General features: G+C 45.6%; 1 protein-coding gene across 1 annotated transcript; it reads right to left on the minus strand.

Annotated features, from left to right (window-relative positions):
- Nucleotides 1–740, minus strand: C1H21orf140 (chromosome 1 C21orf140 homolog). Its single transcript, XM_074929085.1, is given in 3 exon segments — nucleotides 1–229; nucleotides 231–494; nucleotides 496–740. Coding segments are annotated over 3 exon segments (738 nt in total).
- Between the last annotated feature and the right edge of the window lie 13,077 nt (nucleotides 741–13,817).

A 13,817-nucleotide genomic window follows, 5' to 3' on the forward strand; every position in this document is an offset into this window, starting at 1 on the left:
TTAAGAAGGTGTGTCAAGGTAGTAGTCCTCCGATCTCTTCACTCTGTTAATCGCTACCTTCCATTTGTTTGGGCTCATCTTCTCTATTCCTTTAACAAATGAGTCACTGAAAAGGATATCCCTAGAGGATTGGGTCCTCTCAATAGACCTCAGGGCAAAGTCTTTCCTGTTTATAATAAACTGTTTCAAAGAAAACCAGGCAATGTCCATAGGGTAGAGATGCCTAAGAAAAAGGCACAAGGAGCTCATGGCTATTTGCTCTAGCAACTTTAGGGCAACACTCAATGCTGGACATGTAGACTTCTGGTGGAACGGCAGAGTTCCCGTCTCTGGCTCCTTGCCACCTTTTTCTCCAATACATATCAGCTGCATTTTTATCCCTCATCACAATTATGCACTTCCCACAGGACATGGTCAGAGATTCACACAACTCCTGAAAGATACCATTTTGCTACTGGATGGGCAGATCACTTCTTAATAGCAGTTTTCTATTGCCCTTGGTTGTTGCCAGCATGAACAAGCATCCATACCAGCCAGCACGGTCTGGCCTCCTCGGATATTATTTCTCCTGTTTTAAGACTTTCTGGAATATCTGTTTCCCCTACAAAAATGGTGTTGAAACCATTAAGCTGCAGTATCCTCAGAGCTCTTAAATACTGCAGGCACTGCCTCTTTGAAGCAGCATCAAAGCAGCCCCTATGAATTACGTGCCTGAGGAGCAGATTTGCGAAGCGCTGCATGTTGATGTCTCAGGGCTCATGAAGGATGCTTGCAGAGTTCACAATGCACCTGTTGCCCTGGTGTCACCCAACCAGAACAGCATCAGCAGGGGCTTCAGGTGGCTGATCCAAAGGCATCTTGGAAAACAGTGGTCCCATCAGGATGGGAAGGCTGCAGCTGTGCAGCTAGCGGCTTCTGGCATTGGGGCGTTGCTCATCTTGAACATCGTGGTTCCTTCTCTCACAGCACTGGGTGAGTGCTTGGGCTCTGTGTACATCTGTGGGCCAGCCAGGCACCGCCAAAAGGGGTCCAGGGGGATGGACATGTGGAGGAAAGAGCTGCCCAAAGTCAGCATGGAGAGTGAGCCAGTGCCTGAGCTTTGAGACCAGTGGTAGAAACCACTCCCTCTTTCCCTGCCGAGCATGTTGCCTGATGGAAGATGTGGCCTTGAAATCCTCCCAAGTGGAGGAGGGGTCTTGAACCCTGGTTGTCTTGTTATGGGGGGAAGGAGGACCTCTGGACCCCCACAGAGCACAGCACAGCAGCCTGTGCAAGGTCCATCATGCTAAACCTGCCCAGTTCCAGGCCTTGGAGGGGAAAGAAATAAGTGATGCCTCAGACATCGCTTTGAGGTGAGGCATTTTTAGGAGTAATTTGCTTTCTAGAGTCCTCTTAGGTTCCCACTTTGTTCAACCACTCCTCCGTTTTGTGCTGGCCCTACTGACAAACCCCTGAGGGATCTGCATTGAGCCCAACACCAACACCATCACCCCCTCCAAGGGTGAGCATCACCTTAAGAGAAACAGAAGGGATTATGGGGGAAAAAGAAAATTTCTCGTGTGGTCTTATATGAACATACAGGCTGAAATGAAGGTCAGAGCAGAAGGCTGGACAGGTACGACCCTGCTGTCATGACAAGTAAAACAGGGGCACAGGAACATGTGGCAAAATAGGGATGCAGCTGGCCCAGGGAGATTGAAACAGCCAGGGGAAGATGTGCGTGTGTGCGCATGTGCATGTGTGTGTGTGCATATGTGTGCGCATGTGCATGTGTGCACAGGCAAACCAACAGCAGCAAGTGTTCAGCTGGGGAAAGCTGTGGAGCAGCAGAAAATGAAGATTATTTTGACCCATTTGGTTTTTTTAGCTGTGTCTCCTTCCTGCAGATGCACATGCAGGATGTTACTGCAGGAACAAGCTTGTTAGTACAAGACTGTTAAACTGCTCACACTTAGCTGTACCTACAAGGCTGGGAGTGAATGCTGGCAGCATCATCAGCCTGCCAGATGGAGCTGAACAGCACAAATGTGTCAGTCTCTGATGATGGCATGCATCCTTGCCCATCTCTGAAACTGAGACACCCCACGGTCTGCGTTATCCCCTCTGGATTAGTTTTCCTTCCCCCTAACACAGTGGAAAACTGTGAAGTCAAAAAATGTCTGAAAATTAATATGGCCAGCGGGGTCTAACACAGCTGTCTGGATGTTCTCCTTGCTGAGGCAGACGAATGATGGGGCACACCATGTTAGCATCATCATGTGGAGAACAGAAGTCTGAAAATTTGATATAAGAAGGGTATATCCCCAGAATGAAGCCTATATGGTTTGTTAGCCAGATGCAAAATTATGGCAGATTCAGACTGTACACACATGAAAAAAAATTCCTGAATATGCAGTACCTATTCATATGAGAATACAACATGAAATAATATTGACTCATCTCTATTACTATTTCACACTGTGGTATACCTTTCTCTTTTTGTTAGCTTTTGTCCTTAATAAATGTATAACAGGAGCATAATGGTATACTGACATGAGTAGTCCTACTGGAGTTATGAGGTGCTTATTAGTTTTGAAAAGTTCAGGTTTAGAGGCCTGATTAGTTCCTGAGGTCCCCCAAAATGCTGATTTAGAGACCTCACTGTTCAAGAACTGGATGTAAAGTGTCGAAACAACTATCAAGAGGTGCCTGTGACAAGCATCCCACCCAAGATACCCACTGGAACTGCAAATCATATTTCCTGTTAGCTAAATTGAAGGTGGTTTTTCCTTGTCTGCTCTCCAGAAAGGATTTACTTAATTGTGCATGAGATGGAAGTGATAGACACAAAAAGAGCATGTTGCTTTTAGCACTCTCGCTTTCAAGTTACCTTCTGATTGTGAATGGATGCCAGTAGGAAACAAGGCAGGGGAACAACATCCAGGCAGTGTCCCTGAGTACAGAAGTGAGGTAGGGCTTCCCCTCTCCTTCCCCATTCCCTCCTGCCTCTCCAGGCTTGTCCCTGAGGCCTCCTGGCTGTGCCAGGCTAAGGATGGCTCTAACACTGCCTGTCTTGTCCTTCTCAGACCTGCCCCTGTCACTAGTGGTGAGCAGCAGCTCTGTGCTGCCATCCCCCACGAGCTGCTCACAGGCTGCAAGCTGTGGTGCCCAGTCCATTTGTGTGGTCTCAGACTGCTCCATGAGGCAACACAAAGCACAGCAGCAGCAGTCAGGAGATGCGCTTCAAAAGCGCAGTCCTCTTCTGAACTGGCCCACCCATGTAGGTACCACTGGGGCTGCTCAGGAAAATCAGGCTTGATGTTCATCAGTTTGGACCCCCTATAGCGAACAGACCTGAAACCGTTGCTCTATCACTCCAGGCTTTTGTGGTTTTGCAACATCAAGGCAAATGCAGAGTGACAAAGACAGCCTGGTTCCTTAGGCTGAGCACTTGTCTGTGCTTTCATGTGCCGATGAAGGGACTTTGCAAGGTGGATGAAGGAGGTGCAAACCAGCCTTTCTGCTTCTGAGGCCTTAGGCACAGGCGAGGTCTGTGTTACTGTATTGTGGCGCTATCCCAGAAGGACATGGTGATGCTATTATGCTGTCAGGTAGCATCACTGTGCCTGCGTCTCTGGATGGCCCTGTCTCCTTAAACCCCCATGAATTGGTCTGAGACTAACTGGTTACGAAATTACCAATGGTGATGCAGCTGATATGTAGAGAGATGGGAGGGATGGACTGCTTTCATAGCCTTTTCAGAATAACTACTTGAGAAGTGTATTCTCTTCTATCCCATACATATAGGGCATAAACTCCCCTGTTAACCTGCTTTAAAAACTATTATTCATGGTCCCAGCATCTCAACATCGTTTAAAAAACTTGAGCAGCAGACATAAGGCAGTGGACTGAGATGCAAAAGTATGTATTTTATTTCCTGTGCTACCATTAGGCTGCTGTGTTACTTTTTGCTTCTTTTCCCTCCCACCACATGTCTACACAGCCAGTGAGCACGCTGGGGCAGGGACCTTTCCAAACTTTGTCATTTTAGACTTCTGAGATTCCCTATCAAGGCCACACAGTGCAAAATTTCTGGGCATAGGCCCTGCCCCACAAGTGCGCTTGGGATCTGGGAGAAGGCACTTTCGATTGCTCTCTTACCCTTCAGTCGTTGCACCAGAGTCTCCTGCTCTCGCCCTGCTGACCTACCAGCAAGACCTGCCCCTGGCAGTAAGGCAGTGCCCTGAAGGGTGGGGTTTGGGCATCAGCGCTGGGACCACTTGTCTTTCTCCACCACCCCCAGCGCACTCAGCCATTGCAACCCCGCACCCCACACGCAGGGCACTGGCCGTGGGTGGTTCCTGCCCCCCAGGCTGTCTGTGGGTGTGGGGAGGTGGGCTCAGTAGCACAGAGAGCGTTTCACAGGGGTGTCCAGGCTTAGTGGCCTCCTGTTCCCCCTGGGAAGGAGGTGGGAGATCTAGCCCAGGCCTGCTGCCAGCTCCTCCATCACTGCCTGTGTACACAAGTGGGGGCTGAGCAGTGACACACACACCCCCCATGCACTTTTATGGTGCTTCACCAAATTCTATTGTACCACTTTTAGCTAAATAACAAATTTACCAATTACCATGAACAAAGTCCCTATTAATGAAGCAATTAGGATACCAATTATCAGTTACATACCAATTACTCATTTCAGTAGTAATTATGTTATTAGGTTACCAGTCACCACATTCTATACGCAAGCTAAAAATCATCACAAACCCTTTATTTTAAAATGCCAGATAAAACCGTAATGAAATAGAGAACATAATGAAATACACATAAAGAGTATGCATGATGTTGGGCAAACAGTGGATGCTTTTACTGCTGTATTATATTACATGTAGCAGATAAAATTAAGTTGCTAATTTTGAAATTTTACATTTTATTTTTATCTAAAATTTTTGTAAGTTTGAATTATTTCTTTTTCCAAAACCAACACTTGAAAACATTATTCTACAGGGAATTTGGTTATCTTCCAGTCTTATATGGAGTAAGAAAAAATAGGATCCTTTTTCTAACAAATACCATACCCAATTTAAATAATCTACTTTCCCTCCTAGCTGTCTGATGAAGTCCTGAACACCAGATGAAGTCCCATGCTAAGTAGTATTTCTGGTGTCAAATGAGACTTTCCAAAAGTGTGTAATTTTAGCTTTTGATCCACAATGGAACCAGTAAGAGAAGCACTCACCAAAATCAAAGATGGCCTCAGGATGGAAACAGAAAAAGGTGTAAACTTCCGAAAATAAATTAAGCCAATATGTAAGTAAGAACCCTAAACTTCTCAGAACGGAGCTAGTACAACTGCTGGCATTTTCCCCCAAAGACCACCTTGTGAAAACTGATGAAATTTGGTTGCCAGCATTAGGGGCTCTCTGCCAGCATTGAGCTTATCAGCCATTCCCTTGGTAGCATCACAGTCACAGCTTCTGCCTAACCACAGCCACTATTTCAGGTAGAAATACTCGGCCATCTATTGCCTAGACTCTGTATGAATGGGATATCTTTAGGAGTTCAAGCTTTTCATCAGATGTTGTTGAAAGCGTATGTAGACACATATGGGTGTCCCTGAGGTGGGGAAGGAAAAACATAAGGGAAAGCTTCAAGGCCAAGGGGTTGGCATATTGCTGAGGGGTGTGCCTGAGTCTGGGAAAGGGACAGAGCGATTAGCTCCATTACCTGAGTCGTAGAGGTCTGACTTTAGCTCTCAATACAGGATGTAGAGCCCCTGCTGCAGTGTGAACACAGGGAGAGGGAGGGCTCACCTCATCCCCACCCCAGACTGCCAGCAAGAGCTGCTTACCTGTAAGGGTGTGAGCAGTAATGGGCTTGTCCCCAAGGGGACACCAAAGGGGATATCAGTAGACTTCTGTCATACATCATCAGTGAATTAGTTTTCAGAAGCTTGGTTTGCAGAGAGGCAAAGAGCACTTCCCATGGCTGTGGAGTTCACCCTCCAGCCTGGTGCTTTCCTTGCATCAGAAAAGCAGCAGCCACTGCAGCAGGAGGTGAAATTTCACTGCACAGAACCTGGCATGGGTGATGGTTGTCTGAAACCTGTATCTAACACTCATGATAGAAAGAGGAATTTGACTCTGCTTCCTGACACATTTGCATGACTGGAAAAAATGATAAGCTGGGTCTACAAAGCAGGCACTGGGCAGAAATTGATCCTTTTCCAAAATGGGCAGTCATACCCGCCACCTTCTGGAAAACACCCGTGCTGGGCAGAAGGAACAAACTTGAAACTACAAATGTTTTATCTAAAACACCTCTCATTTTTCAGATCTGAATAGCTGAGCTGAAGCAATGGGAGCATGGCTACTGAGTGCAGTCAGGAGCAGTGAGCATAAACAGTGGATCCTGGCTCAAACCGCATAGTTATTAAACCAGACATGGTAATGAAGCCAAAGGCAATGGAGTCCAAAACTAACTCAACTGCCTAATTGGCCTCTGCTGGAGACAGTGTCTGGGGAATATGTACCTGTCCAAAAAAGGAGATGTCTGTGTTGGAAAGCTGAATCTCTGGAATTCAAAGAAGCAGCATGGAAAGCCAAGAGAGTGGTGTGGATTTCATCTTGGCTATCAGCTGGAATATCAGCCTTGGAATATGTCTTACAAGATCAGGCTCTGGAAACTCCCAGGATACAACCCACGTGAAGTAAATCATTTCCAGGCAGTTGGCTTGGACCAAACTGGCAAAATCCCACAATAATACTACTGTATCATGGCAGAAAAGGATACATAAAAACAAAAGAAAGAAATCATAGTATCAAAACATGAAGCTACAGATAGAGTAAAGTGCTGTTTAAGAAAAGTTAAGAAATAATGCTTCCTAGGGTACAAAATTGTGGAGAACTTTTTTCCTAACAGTAACAAAAAGCAAACATACAAAGCAACATAAAGGAGGCTCAGTGGAACCAGCAAGACCCATCCCACAGGCATACAATTTGATAGGTTTTCATAGGATTTTGCTTCAGTAACAAAATGTCTTAAAGATCTTGGAGTATCTGCACCACCAGTTTCCAACCATTTTGATTTGCAGGCTCCAGAGCTTTTTCCAGTGAATGCGTGGACCGAGTATGGCAAGCTGAAGCCCACTGCCAACGTTTGCCTCTCCACAGCTGCCCATCCTGGACTTTTGTATGCCAAGGCTCTACAGGACATGGATTGAACACCCCTTAGCCATGTGGTGGGAAAACCCCTCCTTCTTGTGTATGCTGAGGCTTGGTGGCCTGCAGAAGACACCCTAAAACTACCACAGCACCCCTCTGTTTGCTGTCTACCACTTGAGGAAGCAGCAGCAGCTGAGGGCTCAGTGGATTTTAATGATGAGGGGGTTAGCAGTAAACACTGAAAGAGTTTGTTTGGGATTATCGACTCAATGGTGGCACAACCTTCGGGGCTACAGCTGTGGCTTGTCAGCCCCAATGTTGTCCAGGCGAGCCCTGGGAGGGAACCTGAGGAGATGTCAGGATGTCTTGGCCCTCTTCATTGTCTTGGACTTTGGTAACAGGCTGACATGTAGGAAGAGAGCTGCTGAGAAATGCATGACCACTGTCAAAAACCCACTGCAGACCAAGCCTGCCAAGCGAGCTAACAAGTTCAAGTCTGAGATGTGCCTCCAGACGCTTGAAATAACCTTCCTTCCAGAAGGGCTGGGCATGGGTCAGCCTGCCTCCACCTCTGTATGACCAGCACGGCGGTGAGGGTGAACACAGAGGCTGTCGTGGCTGTTTCTGCTTGCAGGGTGTGCACCCAATGGGCTCACTGGCAGCTCCAACCCCCCAAATAAATAAATGAATAAATAATAACAGCAAGCAGGCACACCAACAGTGTTCCAGCTGGAAACGTACTGGCCCTGCTTGAAGCAACAGCATGCAAAGGCAGGCCTTCCATTCTCCCAAGAGGCAAGCCACAAAAAACACATGATAGAAACAGTCATAAAAGAGCTAGGCCAGCAAGGACATGATTTCCAGCCTCTTCTCCAACAGCCTGGGGCTGAAATAACACAGGTTGCACTCTGGTACCTTCACAGCTGCATGTGGGAAGCTTGCACAAGACCAGTCTGCATTTGTCCAGGCACAGCTCCTCATTTCTTGCTTTCATGAATGAAAAATATCCCTGTTTAGGCTCCGTATGCACAACAGAATGATAATAAAAAGAATCCGTTTTCATACATTCCTCAGGACTGTGTCTGTGCTTGGCACCTCAGATCCAGGGTTGTTTTTGCCGTCCTGCCTTTGCAGCTCCAGTAAGGCTGTGCTGTTGATGATAAAAAAAGTGTCTTTGCTCTCCTTTCCTGGAAGCTCCACCTTGCTTCTCTGATGGTTAAGCTTCCCAGAATAGAGATAGTCAATGTAGTTTTCAGGCTTGCTGGAAACAATATTGCTGAGCATCATGACAAAGAGAAGAAAGCCAAAAAACCCAACGATGATGAGGATATAAAATGAGGCCATTATCTCCTCTTGCATCTCCAAGGCTGGGTTGCTGAAATTATTGAACCGAAGGTTCTTCTTTTGTTCCACAAACATGTGGAGTAAATTCGGCAAGACTGAACTGCTGTTTGTGTGGTTGCTGAAAGCCATCTTACGCTTCCACTCTGTCTGCAAAAGCTAAGCAAAACAAAAGAACCAACTTAGCTAGTTAATGCACACCTGCCCTTTCGTGTCTTCTGGTTCAGGTCCTTCACACTGTTTCCTCTCCTCTGCTGTGTAGCTAACTGCACTCAGCTATCTAGCTGCATGTCTTGCATGCAGGGAGCCATGGTGAAAGTTGGTGGCAAGTTAGCACAAGAATTCAGAGAATCAAAAGCTGTTGCTCTCTGCATGAATGACGTGCATGTACATGCACGGGCACATACTACTCCCTTAGGCTGACTTTGTTTTGCTGGTGACGTAGAGTCAAAATCAAGACACAGGAATAATGCTGCCAATTCCAGCGACTATCTCAATGGAAACAGGATTACTCATTCTTAGGTACCAGTATAATTCAAACAATAACACTGTTAAGGGGAGAGGACAATAGTAATGGTATTAAAGCCCTGGCTCCTGAGTGGAAGGGCCGTTCACACTAAATCATCCACAGTAAAAACCTGCTGAATTGAAAAAGAGCTGTGGGAAGGAACTAAATGAACCCAAACTGGTGTAAGTTTGTTATCTTGCTGAGAAAGAAACTTGAGAGAGAAATTATCTTCTGCCAAATTATGTTTTTTGAGGTTGTCTTCTCTATGAGCTTTTTCCAAAGTCATTTTTAGCACAAGAGGAACTTAAATCATTGCCACTAAGCAAACCACGGAATCCTTCCATTCTGAAAAATCTCAAGATACAAAGTTTTGACTCCATCTCCTAATCCCACATCCAAAAAGATAAGCTTTTTCTTTTGGCAGCAATGATTTTCCAATTTTGATACAAATCTATGGATAATTTTTGGTTCTCCGAAATCCCCTTCTTTGGCAAGCATGTGATAATCTTAGAAAAGCCTTGTGCAAATCTGCCTATAACGTCTTGCTGAGCTGTAAATAGAAGCCAAGAGTTTCATCCCAAACATGCAACTTTTACTAATTTAAAGTCATTCACTTTCCCTGTTGCAGTTTTCCTTGCTTTTTAGGCAGCACTGATTAATCTGTGTAGCTCTCCCATTGCAAAGGGTCTGTACAAACTGAGGCAGCAGTCCCACATATTGCAACAAGAGCTCTGGTGATTTAAAATACCCGAGGATTTGATCACTCCCTTTAAATCTCATACAAGAAACCATTTAAAGAGCTAGGTATGAATAACAGAATAGAAAACACTGAAAAATTTCTGATGCAGCCTAGAGAAAGGTCCCTCAGAGCAGCTCTGCCTTCCAGTCACCCCAGAGACATTTGGTAGTATTAAAACAAGGGTTACCCTTGGAAAAAATAGTGGCCTGAACCCCAGGTCAGGGCAGCCGGCATCCCCAGCTGGCAGCTTTCTTCCCCTTCTCATCCTGCTTGCAGGCACTGGTGGCAGGAGATGTTCTATCTTCCCTCCTTGTGCCTCACACTGGGATGTTCACTACACCTGACTCAGGGAAGTCAGGCATTTCCTCTCTGTTCCAGCTAGGATGAGCCCATCACTGGACCACTGAAGTGCCGATTGGGTGTCTGAAATTGCTTGAACATCCTGGATGATTAAGGTTAGCTATTCCTGGTTAGGTTTCCTCCTTCTTGCAACTATTACCTTTTAATGAATGTGTTTACCCTGCTGGCTGGGTTGTGACTGGTCTGCCTGGAATCTATTAATAGCCAAATAACCACAACAGGCGGCTGCGTGAGTCGAGTGTAGAGCTTACATGGGATATATTCGCAGAGGTGTGAGGAGATTTACAACCGCAGCACAGGAGCTGGAGATAACACCAGGGAATATAATTAATTGCATCAACAGTAGGTGTATGGGACCACATGGTTCAGGTAGAGTATAGGTTTTAGCTAACCAGGATTTTTTGATCTATAGAGAAAAATAGAAAGGCAAGATTCCTTCCAGATTCCAAGCCAGATACAAGTAAACCGCCTGTAGATTACAAAACTTCTCTTCTCTGTGCCCCAGCCAAGTCTGGCTACATCTACTTGTCTGCAATAAAAATCAGTGATCACAGTACTCCGCAGAAGCGAAATCTGTCTTGGTGTTCCCCTTTCAGAGGGCCCAACTTGAAAAAAGTGATCTATGAATACTAGGTGAAAGTTTTATTCTGAAAAAGATTAACGGAAAGTAAATTGACTTCCTTAGAACAAGATTTTCTCTGTTCCCCAAACCTACATTTCCCTTCTCTGCCTCTCCAGCCTATTCTGCTATACTGGCTGACCTGGGTTTTGTGGCTCATTAGTCATTGTCATTGACTATGACAAGCTACAACACATTGCAGAGGACCAAAGTTCAGAGATACACCAGTGGTCCTTAGTCTTCTTGATAGACGGAGTTCCTAACTTTTTGCAATCTGACTGCAAAAAAACCCAGACAACCCACCCTCTGCCCACCCCTAGACTATCCTGTACCCAGTTGCCACAACTATGCTCATTTGCTATCATATAAAAGTGAGGCTAAGCTTTGAATGCTTTTACCCATGTTTATTACTTCCAGTGCCTACACTGCCTGCATTTTGTTGAGGGCCTTCTTCTTCACTCACTGTATTGCTTTATGGGTCAACTCAAGCTCTTCTCCAGAACCTTGGAGATAGGACAGCAGCTAGACGGACCATCCCTCTCACGTTCAGGAAGATGATCTCCAGTTGGGAGCCACAGCTCCGTGCTGCCCTTTGGAATTTCTTGGCATGAGCTCTCCAATTCCTGCCACCACTGGAGTGGGGCTGCTCCTTTAGCAATGTGTAAAAATTGTTGGGTTTTTAAAATTGAAAACAAAAGCTCAGTGCTTTGATACACAGTTTCTCAGACACTGCTTTCTAAGGAATACAGTATTTTCTGTTCTGGAACAGCGAAACTAGTTAAATGTTGGACTGGCACTTACAATATCTGCAAGTGTGGGTATCACGGTGCCATGTGCTCCTTCACTACATTAACATCTTGCCTGTACAGAAAACATGGGGGGAGAGGGGGACGGCGAGGGAAGAGTATGCATTTATGCTTTTCTAACAATTTTCCCTCTCATACAAAATAAAACAGAAAAACAACACAACAGGTACCAATCCCCAGAAAACAGTATTAAGAGGCTTCACGCAAATGACATAACAAGCCGAAAGGGCAGAGTATTGCCTGTTAACTTTAACAGCTGCCTAATTTTCCTCAGGCCAGGCACACAGCACACTGAGGATTTTTAACCAGCAGGCTGTGGGGTCCAAGCACAAGTGCAACGCCACTGAAAGGCAGAACCTGAGTGTTCACTCCAAAATGAGAAAGAAGTCTAGGGTAGGATCTGCCTTTAGTGGCAGCTAGGGGAAGAATTGGTGGCTGCCATTGTGCCACACCAGGCCTCTAGGAGAGAACAGTCTTCAGATGGCTTTGTACAAGTAAGGTCTGTGTATACATGCACATTCACCCCCCCCAGACAATGCTGGAAAGATACTGGGATGCCACATCAGCACTCCTCCAGGCTTCCAACATCTGTATTGCTACTTTTTCCTCATCATTTTAGATACACAGGTTAGAAATCAGCCTTTTTTCCAGGATGGATCTGTTCCCCTTTCTACCAACTCCCCTCTCCACTGCTTTTCCACAACCTAAGGATTGTTTTTCTATTTTGACCATTTTCTCTGTGTGTGCAAAGGTGTGTCCCACACACATCAACTAGAGATACACAGCACTATTGTCTGTCACATAAGTAGGCATAAATCCATGCACACAAATATGTGTGTATAAACTTCTCCTCTCCCTACACTCATATGCTAAAATATAAAAACACCCACAGAGCTACATGTATAATGCCATACCTAGCTATTTTTTTTTTAAATTACTGGTAGCTTGAATGTTAAACAGAGATAATTTTCAGAGAACAACACTTTAGGAAAAAAAAAAATCCAGTAAATATATTCAAAATAATGGAAAAATAGAAATGAACATTTAAACCAGTGCCTACTTATCACTATGTAGAGGAAGTTGCAGACACCCCAGGCAGTATAACAACGGCTATGAAATATTGTACCTATCAAACAGCTTACTTACATGCAGACCTGGCTCTGTCCTGGGAGCAGCACCTCTTTCAGCTGTCAGGCTTGCTCCCAGCTGACCAATGCATTTAACTATTTAAGGAGCATAGGAGAGGAGTGGCCTCTGCTTCTTGCCTCTAGCAAGTAATCACAGGCGCATTATGCATAAGGGAGTGTCAGCAAAGCAATGTGGTAACAGGATACTATGGGCCTATGAGGCTCCTACTACATGGGGGCTCCAGGCAAGTGGCCATATGTGTTCCCTTATCATATAGAGGATGAGAATAACATGGACGAGGACTCAGTTGCCTCAATACTGAGCAAAATAAACCATAAAGGCTGCTTTGGGAGGGTGCTTGCCACTGGACAGAGCCTGTGTAAGAGTAGGTTGTGGGCCTGGGGTGATTTCTGTTATCATAGCTCTGTCATTTTTAAAACCACTTTTTAAAGTGATTCTCAGAAGTGGTAAGAAAATATCAGTGTCCTAGTGCCTCCTAGATCTTTTTGGCTGATGCCACCCCATCATGCCAGAGGAAAGAGGCTATGCAGTTGTCCCTCCTTGTTCAGTGCACACCTACATCCCTGCTTGTCCTGCTTTACCCTTCTGGTGAAAGGATGGGGAAAGAAAGTAGCCAGGAATAGGAAAGAGGATGCTGGATGAAGTAACCTTGTTATCTTTCATCTTGCATCCTCCTGCCCCAACCTCTTATATCCTGTTCTGCCAGCTGGGCATGGGTGTTTTATTCCATTCATACACCCTCTCCATGGCAAAACAGCACGAGTTGTACCTCTTGACAGCCAAGTCCCCTTTCAAGACGAACACATAACACCAGCTGTGACTTGCAACATCTCTAATTTAACTCATACTTTGCCATGGGGGCCACAGATGACTGCTGGCATGGGATAAGTTTGTGAAACCAGAACAACTGAAGGCAGCTGAGGGAGGAGGAGAACTCAGGCTAAAGTCAGCTGGTTTTCCTTCTGTGGAAGGCAGGAGGGAGGGGGACAGTTAAAGGTGAGCGTAAGCAGGGCCCCACAACAGCAGGGTATGTCTGCCTTCAGAAAGCGACAGGAGCTATTGCTATTAAATCATGGCCAGACAGATTCATAAATCTTGCTGTGGGACTCAGTTCAAACTACTAATTTTTTCACAGGTCTAATCTTTGCTGGATAAC

The sequence above is a fragment of the Athene noctua genome, chromosome 1, assembly GCF_965140245.1.
Source record: "Athene noctua chromosome 1, bAthNoc1.hap1.1, whole genome shotgun sequence".
NCBI lineage: Eukaryota > Metazoa > Chordata > Aves > Strigiformes > Strigidae > Athene > Athene noctua.